The 23,791-nt window shown below is 48.0% G+C and overlaps 1 protein-coding gene across 1 annotated transcript in view; it reads left to right on the top strand.

Annotated features, from left to right (window-relative positions):
* Positions 1-5,105: 5,105 nt before the first annotated feature.
* The window catches only part of LOC144174891 (uncharacterized), a 113,961-nt gene continuing 95,275 nt past the window's right edge, over positions 5,106-23,791 (top strand). Inside the window, exon 1 of the mRNA XM_077703863.1 lies at positions 5,106-5,379. Within this exon, the coding sequence (XP_077559989.1) occupies positions 5,256-5,379 (124 nt within the window). The 5' untranslated portion in view covers positions 5,106-5,255. The remainder of the gene's footprint in view (positions 5,380-23,791) is intronic.

The following is a 23,791-nucleotide window of genomic DNA, read 5'->3' as shown; positions in this document are numbered from 1 at the left end:
AGCGTCTAGCACCTTTGGGTGAAGTGAAAGGAAAGCGCTTTGGTAACACTTAAAGTATTATTGTTGTTCACATCAATGTTAACATAACAGCAAATGGTTGAACGCATCCAAATTAACAACGTTAATTTTTACCATATGCTACAGAAATTGGGTTTCACGTGGCAATGCTCCCCAGGGTTTAACGTTCGTTTCTACGAACGGCGGCGCAAGCACAAGTCTCGAACGTAAAATCATATCAAGTCACGAAATTACAATATTAAAGCTAAAATGTTCAAAAAATGCCTGGGACATCCCCTCACTCAAAATGTCTGGGCCAAGACGTCGTGCACCAAAATGTCCGTGCACAGAAATGTCCACACTGAAACGTCCTGGACCGAAATGTCCGACACGGAAATGTCCGGATCCCGTTTAGCAGTCCGTCCGTTTCGTTGGCTACATTGCTACCGGGTTGACCGGGACCCGTCTGCTCCTGAGCGCGCGGAAGGGCGAGTAGGAAGGGTGCGGAGGCACGGACATGGCGAAGGCAGGCCCGCGGAACTAATCCCCCTACCGCGACGAATGCCCAAGTGCCCAGCCGGGTCCCGGTCAACCCAGTAACAACGCATACGACAGAAGGGATGGACTGCTAAAACTCTCTATTCTTTCCCCGCCAGGGAACAATTCTATGGGCCAGACGCACATTCTGGCCTCCCCAGACAAACGATGAAGGGTGAAAAGGATTGCCGCGGCTACGCTATTCACCCGTCGAACGCCGCGTAAGCAACCAGCATGAAAGCAAGCACAAGCTGCGGCCTGCTGCGTGGTTATTCTTCTGCCTTTGACCTTCGAGGCAGCACGTACGGCTGAAGGGCGGGCAAACAGACCATCTTATAGGAAGACAAACGCAGTAGCGCTTTGTGGACTTTGTACTCGAGCCTTGGCATTAAAAACAGCCAAAGCCTAGTGATGTAACAGCAGGAACGCCGTTCCTGCCGTTCCTTCAAAAACGTAACGAGTTACCGTTACAGTTCCACCGACCCTTAATGGAACGGTGGCGTTCCTCCGTTCCTCCAAAAAGGAACTAGTTCCAGGAACGCCGTTCCTTGTAACGCCGTTCCGTACAACACTGCTGCCAATTACAGCCCCATATCTGTGCTTCCTGTGTTTTTCTGGGGGACTGGGGAAAATTATATATTCCCGTGAGACAAAATATTTTGGCGTTAAATAATATTATATCGGGCTTCCAGTTTGGCGTCGGAAAGGGCAGGTCTACTAAAACTGCATTGTTAGCTATCAAAGAACACGTTTTAGAGGGTATCAACAATAACATATTTTCAATCAGTGTTTCTATGGACTTCAGTAAAGCGTTTGATTGTCCTAATCACAAAATTTTGCCTAAACAAACTCTTACCTTACGAAATTTGTGGCATGCCGTTATCATTACCTGAGCCATACTTAAGCAACAGAAGCCAATCTGTTCGTAATAATAGCCACAAATCGACTTTTCTGGCAATATGTTCTGGAGTACCCCAAGGAAGTGTCCTGGGTCGTGCTGTGGAGGCTTCGGGTTGGGGTGGCGTTATCCCCAGCAGTTACCCACGCTTGGCCTGCCCGATAACACGCGCCGTTTGCGGACACTGGCCCCTTCTGTGTGCTTCCTGTATCGGAAGCTGATGTTGATGCTGTGGATCTGCCCAGGCCTTCGAGACGCCCGAACGCAACACCTCCGAGGCACAGGGCTCCATCCTGGCAGACCCCCAGATCTCAAGCGCTGGATATGGGGGCCCCAGTACCGGTCTCTTCTTGATTTTTTGCGCATTACGGGTGCAGTGTTGTACCTATGAAATCTTTATGCCGTAAGGCAATCTAAATTTCCAACAAACAAGTTCGACAATACTCCTCAGATTAGTAGCGTAGTTCGCTCTTTTGATTACTTGGGTGTTTCTATAATTTGAGATCTGTGGTATACATCTTTTGGAAAACATGTTTTGAATGACCTTCAGGAAATGTAATTCTCATCTTGTTGCCTGTTTTTTCTGTGCCTTTACGGAACTATTGGGAATTTTTAAAACTCTGTTAACCATTTCTTGTTTTATTGTATCAATGTTTTTTTACTATGTTCAAGGAACTTGTATTTGTGTAATTACGCTCGTCGCTGAGCCTTGTAGTGACTTCTTAGGCTTCTTCAAAGTGCTTATGCAGCTTTTACCGAGGAAGCCATTCAGTTTTTTCTGGAAATAAAAATCGGATAGAATTTAATATTTAAAACTAGAGCACTTTCTGCCCTCTTCGTCATTGACGCGACCGGGGTCTTGACAGTGTAGCTCGCAGGAAGGAGAATTAAGGTAAAAGAAGTGGCATTTGTTTGAAGAAATAAAGACGTTCCCACCAAATAACCCCCACAAACAGTACACACCGGCAGGCAAATATGCAATCGTCCACCCAACCTTAAATCTCCAGGTCTACGTTACGTTGAGACATTGTCAGCGCAGCCCATCCTCCATGCTACATGCGCGAATAGGGAAGTAGACAGCAGGTCTGGCTTTAAATATCACGAGGGCGGCTTTAAGCGGAACATCACGGAACAGGATCTGTAGAGATTTTTCGTGATGGTTTTCTTTATTCTCTAAAAAGTGAAAATTTATTAGGAATGCGTCGTTATCCCTACGATGAAGCAATGATTTTTTATTTGGCTGAACAAACTGAATCACTTGACGTGATGCCAGTATGTCTATCTGCAATCGTTCAGGGGATTCCCTCCGCGACCATCTACTCAGAAATGTGCGGGGAGTCTGGTGGTTTGGAACGGACACAAGATCGTGACGCACCATTATGTTCTCAAGGGTGCAACTCGATCGAACAAGCCTATGGAGGGCACTGCACACCCAACAGATGCATACATACGGGGCGCAAGAATGCGGACACGTTGCGCATGGTGGGTGGCTGCTGGCCGGTCGGACTTCCCCGAGACGGCCGGGCCACTTACCTGTCACGTAAGGCAATCATGTGTACTTTCTCAGACAATACTTCTTTTTTCAAGCTCTTAATTAACCCGGGGCAAAGACCAAGGCCAGCTTGGGGTTTACGCTATGATAGAATTACATAGTCAGTTTCCTTTACTGTGTCGTATAACTCCATCTTCATTACGTTGTCTTAATGTCTGCTTCAAGCAGGCGCGTAGCCAGGAATTTTTTTTCGGGGGGGGGGGGGGGGGGGTGCGGTTGACCAAAAGATTGGTCGGGGAAATATGTAGGCAACGCTTCTGGCGCGTTGTTTTTCAAACGAAGCTTGAAATAACTGACTTTAACATGTGGTTTGTGTATGCTGAACCTAACAGTAAAACCCGCCTAAGGAGCTTAGATGATGATGATGATGATAATGATGATCACCCAAAATTACAGTTCGCTGGTCTATGGGTAGGCCACGGGCGATTCGTTCGCCCGTAGAGCAGGCGGTTATGCCGGCACGCGCTCGTGAGCGTGATTATGAGTGTGCTCGTGAGTGGCGGGCGATCCCCGAAGTTCGTCAGGGGAAGTGAAGGCCAACACTGGGTGTTTACTATCAAGATTCCCGTGTTTTAGATTTTCCTTTAGAAAAGGGACTAAAGTTTTCTTATCAGGTACGAAGTACAGTCGAGCACGATTTCAAGGTTATCGCGCCAGCATCGAGCGGCCACGCTACCACCGCCCTACGGTTTCGTTTCGGAACCATGAAAATCAAGATTTCACACTCTTCTCCCCCTTGTTGGCTGTTCCATGCTACAACAATGGCCCGCACGACTGACTTGCCACCATTTGGGTTTCAAGCTTTACATTCGTTGTCATTAAGCACACACTTGGTTGCCCTTTATCTACGCCGACGATAACGAAACTGGCATAGAATATTTGCTAAAGCTGGTGTTCTCTCTGCTTCGTTTGAAAGAGTATATATAGCTCTGCCGCGATAACCTTCGGATCGCACTGGAGTGTACGAGCGGCAAATTCGTATATTATGGCTGTGAAGCTAGCAAATGTGCGTCTGCGTCCTTAAGTTATCGCCTGTTTGTTATTTTTTGTGCTAGTAACGTGAGTAGTAAACTTGCGCGTAGCGGAACACCATATTTCACTGCTGTTGAATGTTGAGCTTGTTGCACGTCTCTTAAATTTCGTTATATTTCTATCCGTTAAATCGAAGCAGAAACGTGAGCGCGCGCCTCACGAGGCGCGCGCTCACGTGTTTTCGGCTGGGCGGAGTTTTCCGTGGTAGCACTCCACTGCGGAACTAAAAGCTTAAACAGCTCTGTTGTTAAAATGGCTACCTGTACAGCAAAAACGAAATCACGACAGGGGGTGCCAGTGTCTCTCTCCACTTTGGCAACAAAAAACTGCAAAAAATCCCAGCGTTTAGGGGCATGTCCCTGCAGTTAACTCCGAGGCAACCGTGAAGAGTATCCACAACACGGTCGAGCTCTTGTTTACCGGCTTCCCACGGTGAGCCGAATTCGTTTCATTGTTACTGTGTACAGCCATCCTGTGCATACTTTCTCTCATGTGCCAGCGAAGAAATAATGAAGACCTAAATAAATAATTAAATAATTAGCTACACCCTCACTACGCATAAACCATGCCCTCCTGGAAGCGTGTTTTTTTTAGCGACCCCGCTTTCTGGGCAGAAATTTGGGCTAGTTGGTGATGGGACGAGGACACAAGAAAAAGGCGGTGACCCGTGTCACCGCCTTTTTCTTGTGTCCTCGTTTTAGTGCGCTTTTTTACCATGTCGAAGTCCCGCTTTCTGCCTAGCTCCCGCATGTTAATTTGTTTCAATCGTCGCTGATTCCGTAATGATCAGACCTTTCAGTGGGTCTCACCACTTCTCGGGTAATGACGGCGCGACGTCATAGCGGAGGGCTGAGTCTTTTTTGCGGGAAGAAGTGTTTTATCCTGCTATTGCAGGCTTTTGCGACACCTCCTTGAGGCGTCTCTTGCGGCGGGGTCTAGAGGAGCGAAACAACGACGGAAAAAGAGAAAAGAACGGCGGGAAGGCAGCCGAGGGAGGAGGAGAGAAGCGGGGCAAGGGAAGAGAAACAAGCGGCCGCCGCTGGGGCAGGCATCACCGGAGGCAAAAAAGCAGCCCCACGACGCGCCAGCAGCAGTGCCAGGCCGAGTCAGTCGCTTCCTCGGCCCGTGGCGGTAAGGACGTCGCGGGAGAGAACGCGGTTGCGCGTTGGCGCTTTTCGTCCGGCCCCCTCGTCGTTGTACGGCACGTGTGCTAGCAGGCAGCGGCGGCGATAGCGAAACATGGTAACGGCACCCGCGAACAAGAGGAAGGCGCCGGCCCGCTCCCCTGCCGGCCGCCCCGTCGCCTTCTTCGCTGCTCTCCTCCTGGCCCTGGGACAGCCGGGACGCGTCGCGTCCTACCCAGGTGAGCATCGGCTGGTGCCGACTGCGACAGTACGCCTTACTTTTACAGAGACACGCCAGAACTTGCTTGTCCTCGTACGCAGCTGCGCTACGAAGAAGATCTTGAGGGCCCTCATCATATCGAATCCGTGTTAAGATAACGAAGACAATTCCTAACTATCTGCAGGTTCGCGCTTCGCAGAAAAAGAAAGCATGAGACTGTTTGTCTACACCAACCATCCGATAGTGTGAAAAAGCAGCTCAGATTCCTTGCAAGCGTTTTCCAGCACACAACTTTCTGCTAGGCTTCAGTGTACGGTCACAGTATTCAGAGTACGCGTACATATCCTATGGCCGACCCTCGATGCTTGTGCTGTAACATCTGATTGATTTATTGATCGGTCGAACCTGTTGACCTACTGGAATTACTGAGTTTGTTAGTTGTTTTGTGAACCGTTGCCCACTGCACCTTTGCGGGCACGTGCTCATGTCGGCGAGCGTAATTCGAGTTGCGCAAGACATCTATGCTCGTGTGCATTAAGCTTTAAACGTGAAGGCGTCATCGTCATCCTTTTTCCTCTGGTCTTTTCGTGCTCTCCGGTACTATGGCTAAGTACTTTTGCGGCTACCCTTGTTAGGCCTTTGTTTAGGCTTAACATTTGGCAGCTTTAAGGTTAAGGCTCACGACCTGCCAATCAGCGTGATACTCATTTTACGACAAGTTTCGGGTACGGGTTCTCGACGTTGAACTAGCAAACGTAACGTTAGGCCCAGCGCCAGGCCGGCGCATACTCGCGTCTCTTCCTCCGGCTGCGCCACCGGCAGATCTGCTGGCTCCGTAGCAGGATTGAAGCCGTTTCTAAGGTTTCACCTTATATCCGGGAAATCCAGAGGTATGGTAAAAGTGCTTTCGCGCTAAAAGCTGAACATCAGAGACATCAGCGTTCTTGTGTTCCAGTAAACTTCGCTGCGGCCTGCAGTAGTAGTTGTACGCTTGCCCGGTGCGTTCTCACTCGTCTTTTTTTCTGTAGAGCTGTTTGCATTACAAGCGTATTCATCGGAAGGGAAGACAGCTGACTCCTCTTCCCTTCCAATGAAGTACACGTTGCAGCAGGCGCAAATCTTCCACTTCTGCGTCAGTGCTATCTGTGCGCTTTGTATAGGCCACTAGGAGAGTGTCATTACATATGCATTGCATTTACAGCTCAGTCTAAATGCAGAGGGCGCCAGCGATCATCGCTCATTACGTCATCAAGTAACCAGTGCGCTGCTGATTGAAATATAAGGGCAGTGAAACAAAGCTCACCTGTTGTGCTTGAACCATAGGTTGTCTATCACAGAAATATAGGGAAAGAAGACCGTAACGTATTATTTTTCGACCCACGCCAGTAGCGTACATTGATGGGTGTACAAAGCGCGCGTGGCCACTTTGAAACACTGTCGGTACTAAAGTTAATGCTTTCTCTCACGGTGCTCATAGCGGTGGCTGGAAGCCGCGACAGCGATCGAGGCTGTGGCTTCGGTATTGATGACGGAAGCGTGAATGCGTTTTTTTTATTTGTTTCAGTTACATCATTAATCAAGATTCCTCCACCATACGCACCACAACTTCGACGCGTCAAGATCAAACAAAGCGATTCCCTTTTTTTTTTTTTTTTTTCAAATTGCGAACCGATTTTAATAGCTTGCGCGCAAATGCCACAACCCTGAATGTGATGAGATTTCCGATACGGCTGGAATTTTGCCCGGAAATATAAATACTTCTTCTGGAAAAATTTATAACAAATAAAAAATAGCACGGGTATCATCTCATATTATGTGGCAGTACTTGTACATGCAGACACAAAAATGATGGCGGAATTTCAGCATGATTCTCTATTTTTTACCCGGAATTGCCTTTTCATTCACCCGCCAAGTGGTTAACTATGAAAAATATTTTCATTTTTTCATCTTCCATGTGAGAGCGGTAGTAAAGGAGTTTTTCAAAGCAACGAGGGAAAGGGACGCCGAAAAGTTTACCCTTCTTGTATCTTCTCGGTACATGACAGCGCTCGACATGGAATTGCCTATACATACTCGCCGCGATGGTTCAGTGGCTAAGCCGTTGTGTTGCTGGTCCCAAAGACGCGGGTTCGATACCGACCGCGGGGGCCGTTTTTACGATTGAGGCGAAAAGCGTAAAGCCTGAGTGTCGATATTTCCGCTCACGTTAAGGATCCCTGGGCGGTCGGAATTAATCCTAAGCCGTCCACTATACGGCGCGCCTCATAACCCATGAATAGCTTCGGCGCGTAAGACGTCAAAAATTTGAATTTCGATTTCTCAGTAAGCGCACCTGATGGAACAGGGCGGTACTACTGACGGCGCTAAGAGTTAATATTCGAACAATTCCACCCAAGAAGGACTTAGCACGCGCGGTTTTTCTCTAGTTCGTGTTGTTTTCCTTTCTTGCGCTATAGCTAGTCGCACAATGCTGACTGCAACTGCGTTCCGACAAGCCTCACTGCTCTCGTTATTATGGTACACATCAGCCTGCGGGAAGGCAAATAAATAAACGACCCCACATTGTCTGAGTGGCGACGTGCCGTCAATTCCTTCGGCCTTTTTGGCTGCTTTCACTACGTAGGCTCCACGCAGAACCATTTAACAGCTACTAACTTCCACCTTTGAGGCTCATTCCCGCTGAGCGTTGCACGGCGCGGTAATGGCAGAGATTAGCTCACACATAGGTGCCAGTGCCCCGCTGCGGTCTCGTCGACTTTACAAGAATGCCGGCAAGAATGTCGACGTATTTATACGCAGATACTACTGACACGGTAGGGGAGCAGTTTGCCTGATTTTTGATGACATTTACCATTTCTGCATGGAGTACAAAGGTAGAATAACAGAGCTCTCCGTAGGATCACCGCTCTTGACAGGCTGCATAGATACTTGAATAACGGCTCTGGGTAAAAAGGAAATGTTCCCATTCACTTCGAGTTGTCGGAGCGCCACTGGATACCTTCACAAACAGTAATGGCCAGTCATATTAACATATATAGCCGAGAAAGTGGCGGGGAACCTAGTCGCCCAGATACAGTAGCCGATGTGCGTTATGCATGAAATACTTGGTCAGTATAGTACAAGTGTTCGCTCGTTATTCCATTCTCGTCGTGTTTTAAGTCAAGGCCTAGGCATCCCAGTTCGCGAGGTACCCTTTGTGCCCCATTTATTTCGTAGTCAGCATATTTCGTGCCAGTTTGGTTTAGACTGTTGTTTGACCAAATTTTCTTGTGCCTCTTTGGAGTACGGTTCTCTCTCTCTGTCTCTCTCGTTCTTTTTTAAATTTTTCTTAGAATAACTTCAATGGCATGGCATACGCCGTGTTCGGTAACAATGCTTACTTCGGATACTAGGCAGGAGGAGTGTGCTGCCGTTTAATGCGGGCAGCACAGTTGCAGCGAGAACGAGTCTGCTGAGCTGCAACCAGTCTTAACCGCTCCTGGGCGCCCAGTGTAGACCGTGCGTGCAGAGTTCAGCGACCTTGCGCCGCCACTTCCGCGATCCGGATTGTCGTGGGCGCGTACGTTCAGTTTGCCTGCGTAACCTTCCCCGCAATTGTTTTTTTGCCGGCTGCTTGCCGCCGGAGTACTTTGACCTTGAGCGTCTCTAGCTGCCGCTTTCATTTGATTTTTGTTTTTGCGTAACCCTTCCTGCCTTCGCCGGAGCAGGCGTTCTCAGAAACGACCCATTGGGCCAACAGGTCGGCAATGCCGCGCTTCGCTTGCGTTACAGCTCAGACGGGAGGTGAGGTAATTTCTGCGCACGAAAGTAGAAGTAGATGAAGATTTATCCAAACACGCGGTGGGAGTTACTTTTCCAACGTATTTTTTTCTTAATTTTCCATTTTTTAGACGCGGTAGCATTTATGGTCAGTTCGCCCCATTAACATCGGCAGCATGATCACGTAGACACCTCTGCAGTTCGTATGCACGTTGTTTCTGCAAACCTTTTCAAAACTTCCTGAAAGTAGGCTTTTTGAGAACAAAGTACGCTGGATTCGAGAGCGAGCTGTGAGGTTCGACGAACGTCAGTAATTATGAGAAACATGCAAGTTATGTGGTGTTTTAACTGCAATTTAGTAATTACCTGATTACTTAAAGAGCGCTGAGACTAGTAAGCGCTAAGCCCCCTGGTGACGTGGTGGGAAAATAGCACTTACATTTCTAACTGGCCGCCGCAGTCATTGCAACACGTGACCACGGGACGTTGCGGCTTAACTTGTCTTCAGGAGTTCTATTGCGCCGAGTTTCGGGTTCATGCACAAAAAAGGCTACTGTTCATTGCATTACTTTATAGTGGTTCTAGAACGTTCGTAATTCCGCACTACTTCGGAGCCTGATTTCTTTTGAGAGATTTAGATTAATTAACATTGGAAACTTCTTTAAGAATATTGTTTGTTCAATAGGGTTTAACGCGCCGACGTAACGCAGGCGATGAGGCGCGCCGTAGTGGAGGGCTCCGGATTAATTTTGACCACCTGGGGATCTTTAACATGCGCCAAAATCTCGTACACACGGGCGTTTTTGCTTTTCGCCTCCATTGGAAAAACAGCCGCCGAGGCCGGGAATCTAACCCGCGACCTCGTCCTCAGCAGCGCAATGCCTTAGCCACTGAGCCACCGCGGCGGGTCTTGTTTAAGAATATTGACCACTCGTTCTAGTTTTAAAGACGACAGTTTTTCTTTGGCTACTTAAAGGTTAAAATTTGGTCTGTCTGTCTGTCCGTCCGTCCGTTCATTCAGCTTTCCGAAGAAAAGATGGAACAATTCGTCTGTGAAGTATGTATAGGCAGAACCGTTCCAAACAACCGTAACTGCCGGCGGTAGTCACACATGTCAACATTATTTAGCGCAAAGGAAACCTGAAGCACATTTCAGCCAAAATATTAGTACTTAACCTGTTGTCCCCGCGTTCTTTTAGTCGAAATACGCCTTTGGGTGCGGTGGTCTTTACGATAGCAAGGGGGAAAAAACGAGTTAGAAATGGCGCAGAAAGGCTCCAGCACATGCGAGGTAAAAGCAAGCACAGAAAGAACACCGCTCCCACTCGTGCTGTTCCTGGCAGAACAAGAAACAAAAGATAATGCAAAGATGCGCGCTGTCCAAACAGATGGTGCGCGAGCAGTGGGAAGGCGGGAACATTGTATTGCATTGAACAAATTTACCTCCATTCAATACATCGCGAGAGGAGCGAGACGGAATGGGAAGGGCGTAAGGGGCGGGAACGGAGAGCGGAGGAGTCGCGTGGCAGGGGCTGTAGTCGACTACCGTCTTTCGACGACATTTGCAGTGAAGCAAGCAGATACGCGACCAATTTTTAGGGGCGAAGCTCCTAAAGCCATGGGTCTGTCCATCCCTTGTGTCTCGTGGTACGTGACCGCCGCATGCTTTCGGAGATGTCGCAAAGTGGGCCGCGTTGCACGCGCAAGAACCGGCTACAACCGGCAGCGCAAACTCGGCACCCGGAGCGCGAGCTTGTCTGTGTTCGCCAACGGAGGCGCGAGCGCACGTGCACTGCGAGGGGGAGATCACGCAAGAGATCACGCCACGAACGCAGGCAGTCGTTCTCGGAGATCGAACGAGACGCAAGGACCTTTGCTCGTTTCCTCTCGTCTTGTTCGGGCACAAGTTCGCCCTAAATAAAAGTTCTTTCTTTACCGTTGTGTCCCATCCTACTTGACAAATTGTGGTAGAGGTGCGGGGTAGTCCTCGATGGCGCGGGGTCTTTCACCAGGTATGGGCCTGGGAGCATTGACTCCGAAAATAAAAGTTGATTTGTACAATGTACGCACACAGTCTTACGTCTTTCTTAATGATGTAATGGGCGAACTTTCACGGGAGAGTTACGGTTACCGATGATCTTCCCCTCTCGAGCTTCGCCCCACTTATCATCATTCATTCCGTGGATATGGCGTGATTTTTTTTCATTACCTGGAATTGAGAGGTGACTCGCTGCTTGGCTGTTTACATAGTTTTCAGTTTCTTCATAGCTATCTGTAAGCAAAGAGACTGAGCTCCCTGTCGTAGGCTTAAAAGCTAATACAAAAAAATCGAAAAAGGTTTAGCAGCTCACACGTGGCTGCTATTCACTGAAAAAGGCGTCTTAGAAAGCCATGGAAACTTTCCTCCGTCTCATATGCAACGTTAGCGACCAAGAAATGGTTTACGGCAATGAATGAAAGAAACACGGGAGGCACACTTTTATTGACAGCCATTTTCGCCCTTCACTTGGCGGGGGAAAGTTTTCTCTGGGCCTTCGCTCAGCTTAATACCCAGCAGTCTTGCATTTTGTACTTTAGATTGTTTTGTGGTGCGTCACGATTGCCATCGGTTGTGAAAGGAACGCGCAGGACTGAAGGTACAAATTAGTGTCAGCCCTATCTCTTTTAAAAACTCTAGTAGAAACGTGTCGCTTTCCTTGCGCAACACGTCATTGTGAGAAGATAATGGACGGAAAGGCGGTAACAAGGGGCTTCTGAACTAGAGGAAGGTTTCCAGCAATTGAGCAGCATCTTCGGCTCGAAAGCCAATGTCACGATTCACGGCGTGTGCCCTAGGTATGTCATGAAAGGTTGCCGTATGGTGCCTCTTGTAGCGGCGTATTTGTTTATAAACGTCTCGTGCTGGCCTTAAAAATGGTCTTCTTATGCGGGAAAATGCACTGCAACTAACTAGATGCGGAAACGTGTAATAGGTGCTATTATAGCCGCGTGGTTGCTTTTCATGGCGTCATTATGAGGCATATTTTTACTGAAAGGAAACGAATAAGACGTAGCCTTGATCAGCTGCAAGTCTTGATCGGCCGCTATATGTTACGAATACAAAGGGGAGAGGGTCTCGGAAAAGTATCAAGATGGAGAATGACAATGACTATGCGTTTCTGAGTCAACGCCCTCGATTCTCTCTTCCAGCGTCATTTGTAGTCTGGTGTGTGTCGATCCCTGACAACATTTTTTTTTTTGCCACCGGTGTTTATAAGCGTCATAAGCGTACCACTTCCTCATCGGGATGACCAACAGCGGGCACCACGACCCCTGTACTGCTTAAGAGAAACGTCTACATGTTCTATGCTATTGACCCCACACATACCTGAGACGTGTATTTCAACCCAGCTTTGCTCGTTAAATGGTCGCCGTTCAAGCCGACATCAATGTTGAACATTCTTCGCGACTACCACTCTCGCAGAAGGCAACGCGCTGATTTACGTCTCCTCACTGCTACGCTTGCAATGCTTGTGAAGACATTGAACATGTACTGTGTGTGTGCTCCCGTTTTGATACCCCACGACTAACCATGAATTTCGGCGCACGATAAAGATCCCCAGGTGGTCAAAATTAATCTGGAGCCCTCCACTACGGCGCGCCTCATCGCCTGCGTTGCGTCGGCGCGTTAAACCCCACAATCAATCAGACTAACCATGAAGGCAACTTTGGGACTGTGTGCTGATGCACGCCTGAAAAGTTACCGACGTCATCGGTCTATGGCACTCGACTGGCGTGGTGACACGCTCGACAACGGCCTTGGTGTCATTTCTCCATGAGCCCGGCCTTAACAAAACTCTGTGAACGTGTGCCTTAACCTTACTCATGTGCGCGTGCTGTGTGTGCGTTCCTGTGCCTGTCAGTTTTCGTGTGCTTATCAGCGTTTGTTAGTTTTTCACCCATCTTTGCCCCTCTCACATGTATATAGAGTAGCAAGCTGAGCTGGCAGCCAGGGTGACTTCTCATTATCACTGAAGGTATCCCTCCTCCCTTTTGTCTGAAAAGGTATCCTGCCTCCTCCATAGCTGTTTTTCGTTTTCTCAGCACAACCCACCTGTTGTAAATTGTATTTGAACTTCGCGCTGAACTGTCACGTGGTTAGAAAGAGCCGCGCAAGGAAGACGAGGATGAAGAGGCTGTACGTGCAGCAGGCAGCGCGAGCTGTACTTTGGCCTTGTCTTCGAAAAAGAGAACACGACGACGCTTGCTGCGATGGATGCCGGGTTTTGCGTCTCTTTTCTTCGGCGCCACTAAAAGCCGAGGCGCGGTTTTCCCACACCGCCTTCACATATATTTATAGGTCCGGTGTGAGCATGCAGGTGCCTCAGCTCCTCGTTCTCCCCTTTTCCCCCTGCCCTCTCCTTTCTTCTTCAACCCTTTCATCCAATGTGCATGCTAGCCACGCTTTGTTAACCTCCCTACCTGCCTACCCCCTTTCTTTGCATTATCCTGCACATTGCTAATTGCGTCCATCCACTGAGTTGCGAGACCAACGAGTACAAGGAGCTATAGAGCCTTCCAATCCGCGTATCTCTTTATTATCAGCCGACCAAAACGTTTAGAAAAAAGTCCTGCGGCGTATAATTCTTGCCGGAATTAAAATTACCGGCTTAAAGAAGCTTTCAACCAGTCACTCCCCATCTAGGAAGACGTGGCGAGAAGGTGGCCTGAGTCTAAAAGGATGCTTTCTGATCTGTATGGAAGGATATTTTGCACCGATTACACACACACACACACACACACACACAGACACAGACACACACACACACACATATATATATATATATATATATATATATATATATATATAAATCTAGAGAAAGATAAACTCACAAAGCGCGCAGAAATAGTATAAGTAAAGAGTCGGATACACACCAAGAACAATAACAAACAATGTTTACTTACGTAGCGGCAACGGGACTTGCCTTCATCAGAGTAAAGTTACATGATTTTGCTGTTGCAAACATTTTGAACACATTTCTTATATAGGTTTGCATAAAACTGTGAGAAAGAGCGGAAAATGTTTCGGAAATGGGGAGTGTGCATACAGTCAGGCTACGCCTATGTTGCAACATCAACAAACAAACAAGAAAAATAAAAAGGGGGGGGGGAGGAAGCGAGAGAGAGAAAAAGGGGTCGTGTTAACAATGCAGCGTTCAAGGTTGCACCATGACGGGTCAACGTATGCCGCGCGGGCTGCAAGTTCAGACAATGGGGGAAACTGGACAACCGCGGTTTGAAAAGAAAGGGAAGAGTATACAGTAAGGTATTCAGTGACTGCAGAGACTGGTTCGGGGGGAAGCGAAGATGGGTGTGCCCCCCGCGGGTCAAGAGAATAGATAGGGGGCACAAAAGAGCATTTCACAGAAGCTAGCAATTGAACAGGAAATAGGTAGGGTCACAAAAGGTTAAACATGAATAGATCACAAAGAGTTAAACATTCTTAAGTGGGGGTGGGAACGAGGCCTCCCTCCCCAGGACAAATGGCATTGTTGAGCCGCATTAGGCTAATTAAGCTGCTGTATTAGGAGAGTTTCTGCGAATTCTGATGGCAAACTCGAGGGTAGGAATAATGAACATAGTTATAAAAATTATGAAGCCGCTAATTTTAATCGAGGGATAAGCACGTTAGTTTTCCGTAACTTTCATTAATTCCAAGCGTGGCTGACCCAAACTTATAAATGAGATAAGATTCCCGAACCTCGCGGTCGTGGTGCGTTTTGAAGGCGGATTCTAAAATCGTTGCTTTAAGATGTTCAAATGCATGCCCGGGACTGTTCACATGTCTTGACAGAGGCAAATAAGGGCAGCTTTTTGCATGAGAGCGGTGATTATTGAACCGTATTCGGAAGGGCGTTTCAGTTTGGCCGATATATTGTTGCCTACAAACAGTGCACTCTAGAAGATATACGACATTAGCGGAGTCACAGTTAAAGTTACCTTTTATATTTACGTAGTAGTCTGAAGCCGTGCCGGTGGCGCGCTGTGTAGTGGTCATGTGTGGGCATACTTTACATCGGGGTTTATTGCAGGGCATGCAGCCACTAGTTGCCGGTCGGTTGATACGAGAGTTAGTAAGAAAGTCACATAAATTTTTATTACGCCGGTAGACAACGCGTGGTGGTTCGGGGAATATGCTTTTTAAGCGGTCACTTTGCATTAGGATATTGTGATGTTTTTTTAGCACGGTTGACACTCTTGGAGCGGAGGATGAGTGGGTTAAAACTAAGTTAGTTTGCGGGTTCCCGTTCGGGGCTTTTTTCTTACAGATTTCATTACGGTCTAATTGGTTGGCTCGCACAATAGCGTCGTCGATAACTTTTTCCGGGTATTTTTTATTCAGGAGGGCGGTCTTGAGTTCTCGACAGTTTGAGTCAAAGTCGGCTTGGTTTGAGCAAATTCTCCTAAATCGGTGGGCTTGGCTGTAAGGTATTGCTGTCTTGCAGTGTCTGACATGGCTGCTTGGGAAGTGCAAATACTGCCGCGTGTCTGTCGGTTTTCTATACAGTTTAGTTTGAAGCCGACCTTGGAAGGTAGTAACGGTGACGTCCAGAAAGTTTACACTGTGTTCCGAATAGGAATGAGCAAGGGAAATACTAGGATGGGCTAGGTTAAATGCCTCAATGAAGGTGAGGAGCTCCGCATCACCGTGTTGCCAGATCATGAATATGTCATCAATATACCTTTTATAATACATTGGCTTTAAATTTTGGGTGTCAAGAAAGTTTGATTCGAGGTGAGCCATAAAGATATTAGCGTAGTTAGGTCCGATTCGAGTTCCCATTGACGTTCCGCTGACTTGCACGTAATGAACTCCGTCGAACTCAAAATTGTTAAGTTCAAGAATAAGCCTAAGGAATGTTTGGAGAGCAGAAGAATCGATAGGTTTGTCGCACGATGACTGCTCATACGCAAGGGATACAGCGGCGATGCCATCTTCATGGGGGATGTTAGTATACAGTGACGCAACATCAAGGGTGACTAGAAGGCAGTTATCAGGAATTTCAATTTTTTAGATGTCTGAGAGAAAGTCATTGGTATCCTTAATGAAGGAGGGAAAGCTGGGGGGAATGTCACAAATGAGATTATCCACATAGCGTGAGAGGTTTTCGGTAACAGTGCCAATGGCAGAAACAATGGGGCGCCCTGGGTTGTTCACCTTGTGAATCTTTGGGAGAAAATATAATTTACTGGCTACTGGGCTTAAGGGGATGAGGGAACGAGCCGTGGTTTCATTTATTGTTTTATTTTTAACAAGCTCAGCAAGTTTATCTTTGACAATTTGCTTATAATCTTGAGTGGGATCATTGGGTAGTGCTTTATAGAACGTCGATACTGATAGTTGCTTATTGGCCTGGTTAACATAGTCGGTTTTGAAAAGGATTACGATTGCGCCTCCCTTGTCGGCAGGTTTAATAATTATGTCGGGACAGCTTGCGAGTTCCTCTAGGGCTTTCTTTTCGTTGGTAGTCATGTTGTGGTGGAACGAAATTTGTGTTTGGTAAGCTTTTTGCACATCGCGTTGGACAGCTTTGATGTACATGTCGAGGCAACTATCAAGCTATGTGGGAGGGGTCCAGTGCTTATAGCTAGGTAGGGTTCTGCGGGCTTCTTCCGTCGCGGGGTGATCGTAGAAGAATTCTCGTAGTCGCATGTTTCTGGCGAAGTTGTCTAAGTCCTTAAAAAGTTGAAATTCATCAAAACCACCAGTAGCCGGGCAAAAGTTTAGGCCCTTTGACAAGACGTTCATCTGAGCTGGGGAGAGGGTTATACTTGAAAGGTTCATTACATTCCCGGTAAGGTTTTCTTTTGTGACGGCAGGCGAGGGAAAAATATTAGTACAGGGATTTAACTGAACTGTTGGGGGTGCAGTAGTCGAAGCATTTATTACAGTCGTAGTGACATTATCGGCCGTATTGTCAGAGTTGTGGCAGTTACTAGTGCCGGAGCTTGTTAGGTTCTTACGCATGTGGCCAGTGTTAGAAATCTTATCTCGGTGAAACTTTCGGTCTTTTGTTCGGGATATGGCGGAGGCCGTCTTAGATTCGTAGTTGCTTAAAAGGTTCAACTCTCTTTTGCTAAGTTCCTGACTAAGTAGTTCCTCTTTCTTTCGGAGAGAATGGGCCGTAGTTTCGTAGTGATTGAGGATTATTTCAGTTAATTGTAAGGATGCTTTATCGAGTACCTGTTTCCACTTATTCATGTTGGACGGGGAGAGTTCGGTAGTAGCAGGTTTTATTCTAATCCCAAGACCCCTGGGAGCGACCGCGGCAGTCAAGTACTGTGCAAGAGCGGAAACGTGCAATTCGGAACGTATGAGCTTTTCGGTGATTTTTCTTAGCTTTAAAAACTGTCTTGAAACGGGGAAGGAGGCCGCGTTACCTGTTTTTTTTGTGTTGTAGTCAGTTGCTGCTATGCCGATTCTTTCGAAGGTTGTAAGGGCATGTAGCACGGAGGGCTGTATTTTGGACCCCGGAAGGTCCGGCGGACGCGCTGCTGTTGGTTTTCGTGGGCTCGGTGGTCGCTGAAGATGCGGAGGTTGGTCGTGGCATGCTGTTGGTGCGGCGCCGGTCAGGGAGCTTCTTAGTGTAGCCGCAAGCGTTCCCTCGGGGCGTTGTGGCCGCTGCAGGTTTGCCAGTAGGGGTTGGCATGTCGCTGGCGCGACGCTCGTCCGTGGGCTTCGGGGTTGGGGCGCTGGCGCTCACCCGGGGTGCCGTGGTTGTGGTGGATCTGGGGGGCGGTGGCGGTGGGCTGCTGGCACGACACTGCTCCGGGGTCCTTACACTGGATAGAATTGGAGACAGTGGTGGAAAGTCGCTGTCATTTGGCAATATAGCCGGGGCTGCAACTGGGTCGGCGGTGCATGCGAAGTCGCGCCAGCCCAGAGGATTGCAGCGCTGTTGCATGAAGCAGAGGGCACGAATGTGGCCGGCCAGCAAGGCCACACCCTCGAAGCTCGGGTGTAAGCCTGACTGACCTCATTCTGGAATCTCGACCGAACATTTCCACTATTAACGCCAGTCTCATTCTTCCCCGCTCCGCTAACCGCCGCCGCGACTACCGCATCTCTCGCTTCGCTCGCTGCTGCAACGAAAAGGCACGCCGTTTCAACTCACTTCTCCGCGAATTTTGCCGCCACTCACGCTTTGTCCGCTTCGTCGATCATGGCTTTGAGCACCTTCCAGCCTGCCGAGTACTCGCTGCGGACGGCTTACACCTTCTCCTTCATTAAGGATACCAATGACTTTCTCTCAGACATCTCAAACATAGAATTTCCTGATAACTGCCTTCTAGTCACCCTTGATGTTGCGTCACTGTATACTAACATCCCCCATGAAGATGGCATCGCCGCTGTATCCCTTGCGTATGAGCAGTCATCGTGCGACAAACCTATCGATTCTTCTGCTCTCCAAACATTCCTTAGGCTTATTCTTGAACTTAACAATTTTGAGTTCGACGGAGTTCATTACGTGGAAGTCAGCGGAACGTCAATGGGAACTCGAATCGGACCTAACTACGCTAATATCTTTATGGCTCACCTCGAATCAAACTTTCTTGACACCCAAAAATTTAAAGCCAATGTACTATAAAAGGTATATTGATGACATATTCATGATCTGGCAACACGGTGAGGCGGAGCTCCTCACCTTCATTGACGCATTTAACCTAGCCCATCCTAGTATTTCCCTTGCTCATTCCTATTCGGAACACAGTGTAAACTTTCTGGACGTCACCGTTACTACCTTCCAAGGCCGGCTTCAAACTAAACTGTATAGAAAACCGACAGACACGCGGCAGTATTTGCACTTCCCAAGCAGCCATGTCAGACACTGCAAGACAGCAATACCTTACAGCCAAGCCCACCGATTTAGGAGAATTTGCTCAAACCAAGCCGACTTTGACTCAAACTGTCGAGAACTCAAGACCGCCCTCCTGAATAAAAAATACCCGGAAAAAGTTATCGACGACGCTATTGTGCGAGCCAACCAATTAGACCGTAATGAAATCTGTAAGAAAAAAGCCCCGAACGGGAACCCGCAAACTAACTTAGTTTTAACCCACTCATCCTCCGCTCCAAGAGGGTCAACCGTGCTAAAAAAACATCACAATATCCTAATGCAAAGTGACCGCTTAAAAAGCATATTCCCCGAACCACCACGCGTTGTCTACCGGCGTAATAAAAATTTATGTGACTTTCTTACTAACTCTCGTATCAACCGACCGGCAACTACTGGCTGCATGCCCTGCAATAAACCCCGATGTAAAGTATGCCCACACATGACCACTACACAGCGCGCCACCAGCACGGCTTCAGACTACTACGTAAATATAAAAGGTAACTTTAACTGTGACTCCGCTAATGTCGTATATCTTCTAGAGCGCACTGTTTGTAGGCAACAATATATCGGCCAAACTGAAACGCCCTTCCGAATACGGTTCAATAATCACCGCTCTCATGCAAAAAGCTGCCCTTATTTGCCCCTGTCAAGACATGTGAACAGTCCCGGGCATGCATTTGAACATCTTAAAACAACGATTTTAGAATCCGCCTTCAAAACGCACCACGACCGCGAGGTTCGGGAATCTTATCTCATCTATAAGTTTGGGTCAGCCACGCTTGGAAATAATGAAAGTTACGGAAAACTAACGTGCTTATCCCTCGATTAAAATTAGCGGCTTCAAATTTTTATAACTATGTTCATTATTCCTACCCTCGAGTTTGCCATCAGAATTCGCAGAAACTCTCCTAATACAGCAGCTTTATTAGCCTAATGGGGCTCAACAATGCCATTTGTCCTGGGGAGGGAGGCCTCGTTCCCACCCCCACTTAAGAATGTTTAACTCTTTGTGATCTATTCATGTTTAACCTTTTGTGACCCTACCTATTTCCTGTTCAATTGCTAGCTTCTGTGAAATGCTCTTTTGTGCCCCCTATCTATTCTCTTGACCCGCGGGGGGCACACCCATCTTCGCTTCCCCCCGAACCAGTCTCTGCAGTCACTGAATACCTTACTGTATACTCTTCCCTTTCTTTTCAAACCGCGGTTGTCCAGTTTCCCGCATTGTCTGAACTTGCAGCCCGCGCGGCATACGTTGACCCGTCATGGTGCAACCTTGAACGCTGCATTGTTAACACGACCCCTTTTTCTCTCTCTCGCCTCCCCCCCCCCCCCTTTTTATTTTTCTTGTTTGTTTGTTGATGTTGCAACATAGGCGTAGCCTGACTGTATGCACACTCCCCATTTCCGAAACATTTTCCGCTCTTTCTCACAGTTTTATGCAAACCTATATAAGAAATAGGCAGTTTTTGCATATCGTTGTCGTGTTTGCGTTACCGTTTACCGGGTTACCGGAAGCCGCTGGCGACGGTGAAGCCTGTGCCGGTAAGTTACCGTTCACGGTAACTCTCGCGCTGCGCAGTCGACTCCCGCAAACACGGTAAACGGTAACGCAAACACGGTGACGATATGCTAAAACTGCCTAATGTGTTCAAAATGTTTGCGACAGCAAAATCAGGTAACTTTACTCTGATGAAGGCAAGTCCCGTTGCCGCTACGTAAGTAAACATTGTTTGTTATTGTTCTTGCTGTGTATCCGACTCTTTACTTATACTATATATATATATATATATATATATATATATATATATATATATATATATATATATATATATATATATATATATATATATATATATATTTTTTTTTTTTAACGAAGAGTATGAGCGGACGCGGGTATGCGGTGCATCGGTGTAGTGTAAGAAGACGCAGAAGCAGAAGAACGCTCGGCGGCTGGTCTCGCGGAACCCTGCTCTCGGCTCTGGCGTGTGCACGTCTCGACCGTGAATCAACCCCTCTCTAAGCGGCTACCCAGGAGTCGGCTATCTCCTTTACAAGCGGTTGAGGTGCGGGGTATCGATCCAGTCCCGGAACTCCGGAGCCGCAAACTCCCCGCAGTCATGAACACCGAAGGCAGCCAGAGCGCTACGCCCTCGCCGCCGACTGTAGCGAGTTTTAGCTGACCGTTTTTCACGTTCAGCTCCGCTCCGACAGCAAGCGGGACGCAATTGCGCATGCGTGGCGCGCTTGTTCGCGAACGATTGGCTTCGGTTGCTTTGAGCGGGCCGCCGATACCGGAGCGGACCGTCTAAAACGGTCAGCTAAACTCTCCTGTGATGTGCTCCGGTGGCATATGTGAGCGAGATACACCGGGCTTCAACGGCGCCGATGAAAATGACGCGGAAGATTGGCTGTCATCATTCGAGCGAGTGAGTACACATAATCAATGGAACGAAGCTATGAAACTAAGCAAAGTGAGCTTCTCCCTGCACGCCGTCGCTGAACTTTGGTACGGGAACAACGCGCATCGCTTCAAGACATGGGGTGATTTCAAGGCTGATTTTTTGTTTACTTTTGGCCGTCCAGCAGTCCGAAAGCTTCACGCAGAACAGCGCTTGCGTGAACGTGCACAGCGCGCGGGTGAAACTTTCGCAAGTTATATTGAAGATGTTGTCGACCTCTGCAAACGAATAAACAGCAGTATGACTGAACGCGACAAAGTCAAGCACATTCTGAAGGGCATTGACGACGACGCTTTTCAGATGTTGCTGGCTAAAAACCCGCAAACGGTTGGCGACATCATCAGTAATTGCCAGTCTTACGAGGAGCTGCGCAAAGAGCGGGCACTCACGAGGCGCAAAGTCATACATGAGCCCTTGGCAAGCCTAGCCACTGATACCCACGAGAATCCCGCCATGCTCCAGCACGTCCAGCAATTGGTGCCAGAAGAGGTTGCTCGCCAGCTGTCTCTACTGCCGTACACGGAACCGCCGCGCTCCCCACTTGCCGCTACTGTTCGAAACGTCATCCAAGAGCAGGTTGCCGAAGCACTCCCTTGTGTACACCCGCATCCTCCTGTGGCCGCTCCTTTGACCTACGCCGACACCATCGCTAGATGATTTGCTCACGTCGCTGCGCCCAGGACTATCCACGACGCCGCGCCGACACCATATGCTGAGGTCGCAGCGAGGCCCATGATCAGCTTTCCCATGGCCGCCCCTTCCAACACCGCTGTGAGGCATTGCCCACCTTAGTCCTTTAGCCCACCTTAACATAAATACCTCAGAAAGTGGAGGGGAAAATAGCGCCGCCGGTAGCGTAGTGGTCACCGCACCATACCGGTATTCTGGAAGTCGTGGGTTCGGATCCCACCCGGCGGGCATTTTTTCTCCATTTTCTTTCTTTCTTTCCAAATTCTTTGTCTGTTTCAATGACCTGCCGCATCCTCCCCTTTGCTTTTCGACGTTTTCTTGACCGCCAACCCTTATTCCTGTCTTGTTTCAACGAGCCCCTCATTTCCTATTCTGATTCGCTATATATATATATATATATATATATAAATATATATATATATATATATATATATATATATATATATATATATATATATATATATATATATATATATATATATTGTGAGGACGGACCTTGAAGGACAGCTGCTGCAGGACGTTTATAAGGCATAGCAGCCCTCGCGGAACACACACTCAGCTGACAGCAAACAGGAAGCCACGAGCCGATAGTAGTAGCACATTGCAAGAGCCGCAGTGACCAACTGTCTAGCCCAAAAAGTCTTTCCGATGCCTTAATATCAACACCCGCAGTATAATCAACAACAGTTCGGAATTAGAGAGTGTCATTCTAGTTTACAAACATCACGTTTTAATTTTAACGGAACTTGGCTGCATCCGGATATTTGTGATTCTGAAATCTTGCCTCTAGGCTGTAATATTATCAGAAGAGATAGAAACCGTCATGGGGGTGGTGTAGCCGTTATGTTTAAGAACACCTTGAGGTTGTCGAGATTACCAGACATAACAGGAATTGAAAGCGTAGTTGCTAAAATGTTTCTAGACGATGCATTCCGCGTATCACGAAGCTAGACGAAAGAGCAGAGCCAAAGCCCTGCAAACCAGATACGGTGGACAAACGGACGTCCTTTACACCGACGCAGCGGCATATCAGAGTAAAACTGCTTACGCAGCAGTAGCGGTTACTGAAAGCGGGGTCTCAGTCTCGTGTTGCACGTTACTGAGTAGGGACACGACGGAGGCCGAGAAGGTAGCCATTGACTTAGCAATGACCCGGCCGGAAATTAGAACGATAGTGAGCGACTCTAAATCGGCCATCAGAAATTTCGACCGAGGGAGGATCTCCACCGCCGCTGGGAGTATCCTCGTAAACATAAAAAACTTTACAACCGAAGAGGTAACGCTAGTGTGGACACCAGCTCATCGGGGACTCATTGGGAATGAGAAAGCACATGCGACCGCCCGAGGTCTTACAGTCCGGGCGACCGCCGCCAACGCCGCCGCTGCTGATGTCCAGTCGTTGGCCTCAGCCTTGCATGCCGAACCTCCTTCCCAAATGACGGCGAACGAAGGGCCGAGTGACTACAGTGAAATTACGCAATATTATAGACTGGAGAGGAAGATACTACCTCATGCGGATCCGCAGCTAAGTAGAAAAGAGGAGATTTACTGGAGACGTTTGCAGACGGGAGTTTTCCAGAACCCAGTCCTATATAGTAAGTGGCATCCCAAAGTCGTCGATCCAAGATGTAAGAAATGTAAG

This window comes from Haemaphysalis longicornis, unplaced genomic scaffold, assembly GCF_048455015.1.
Source record: "Haemaphysalis longicornis isolate Haplotype H1 unplaced genomic scaffold, Haemaphysalis longicornis Haplotype H1 scaffold_1, whole genome shotgun sequence".
Lineage (NCBI taxonomy): Eukaryota > Metazoa > Arthropoda > Arachnida > Ixodida > Ixodidae > Haemaphysalis > Haemaphysalis longicornis.
Note: the sequence above shows the minus strand (reverse complement) of the source record. Positions and strands in the feature narration are given on the sequence as shown.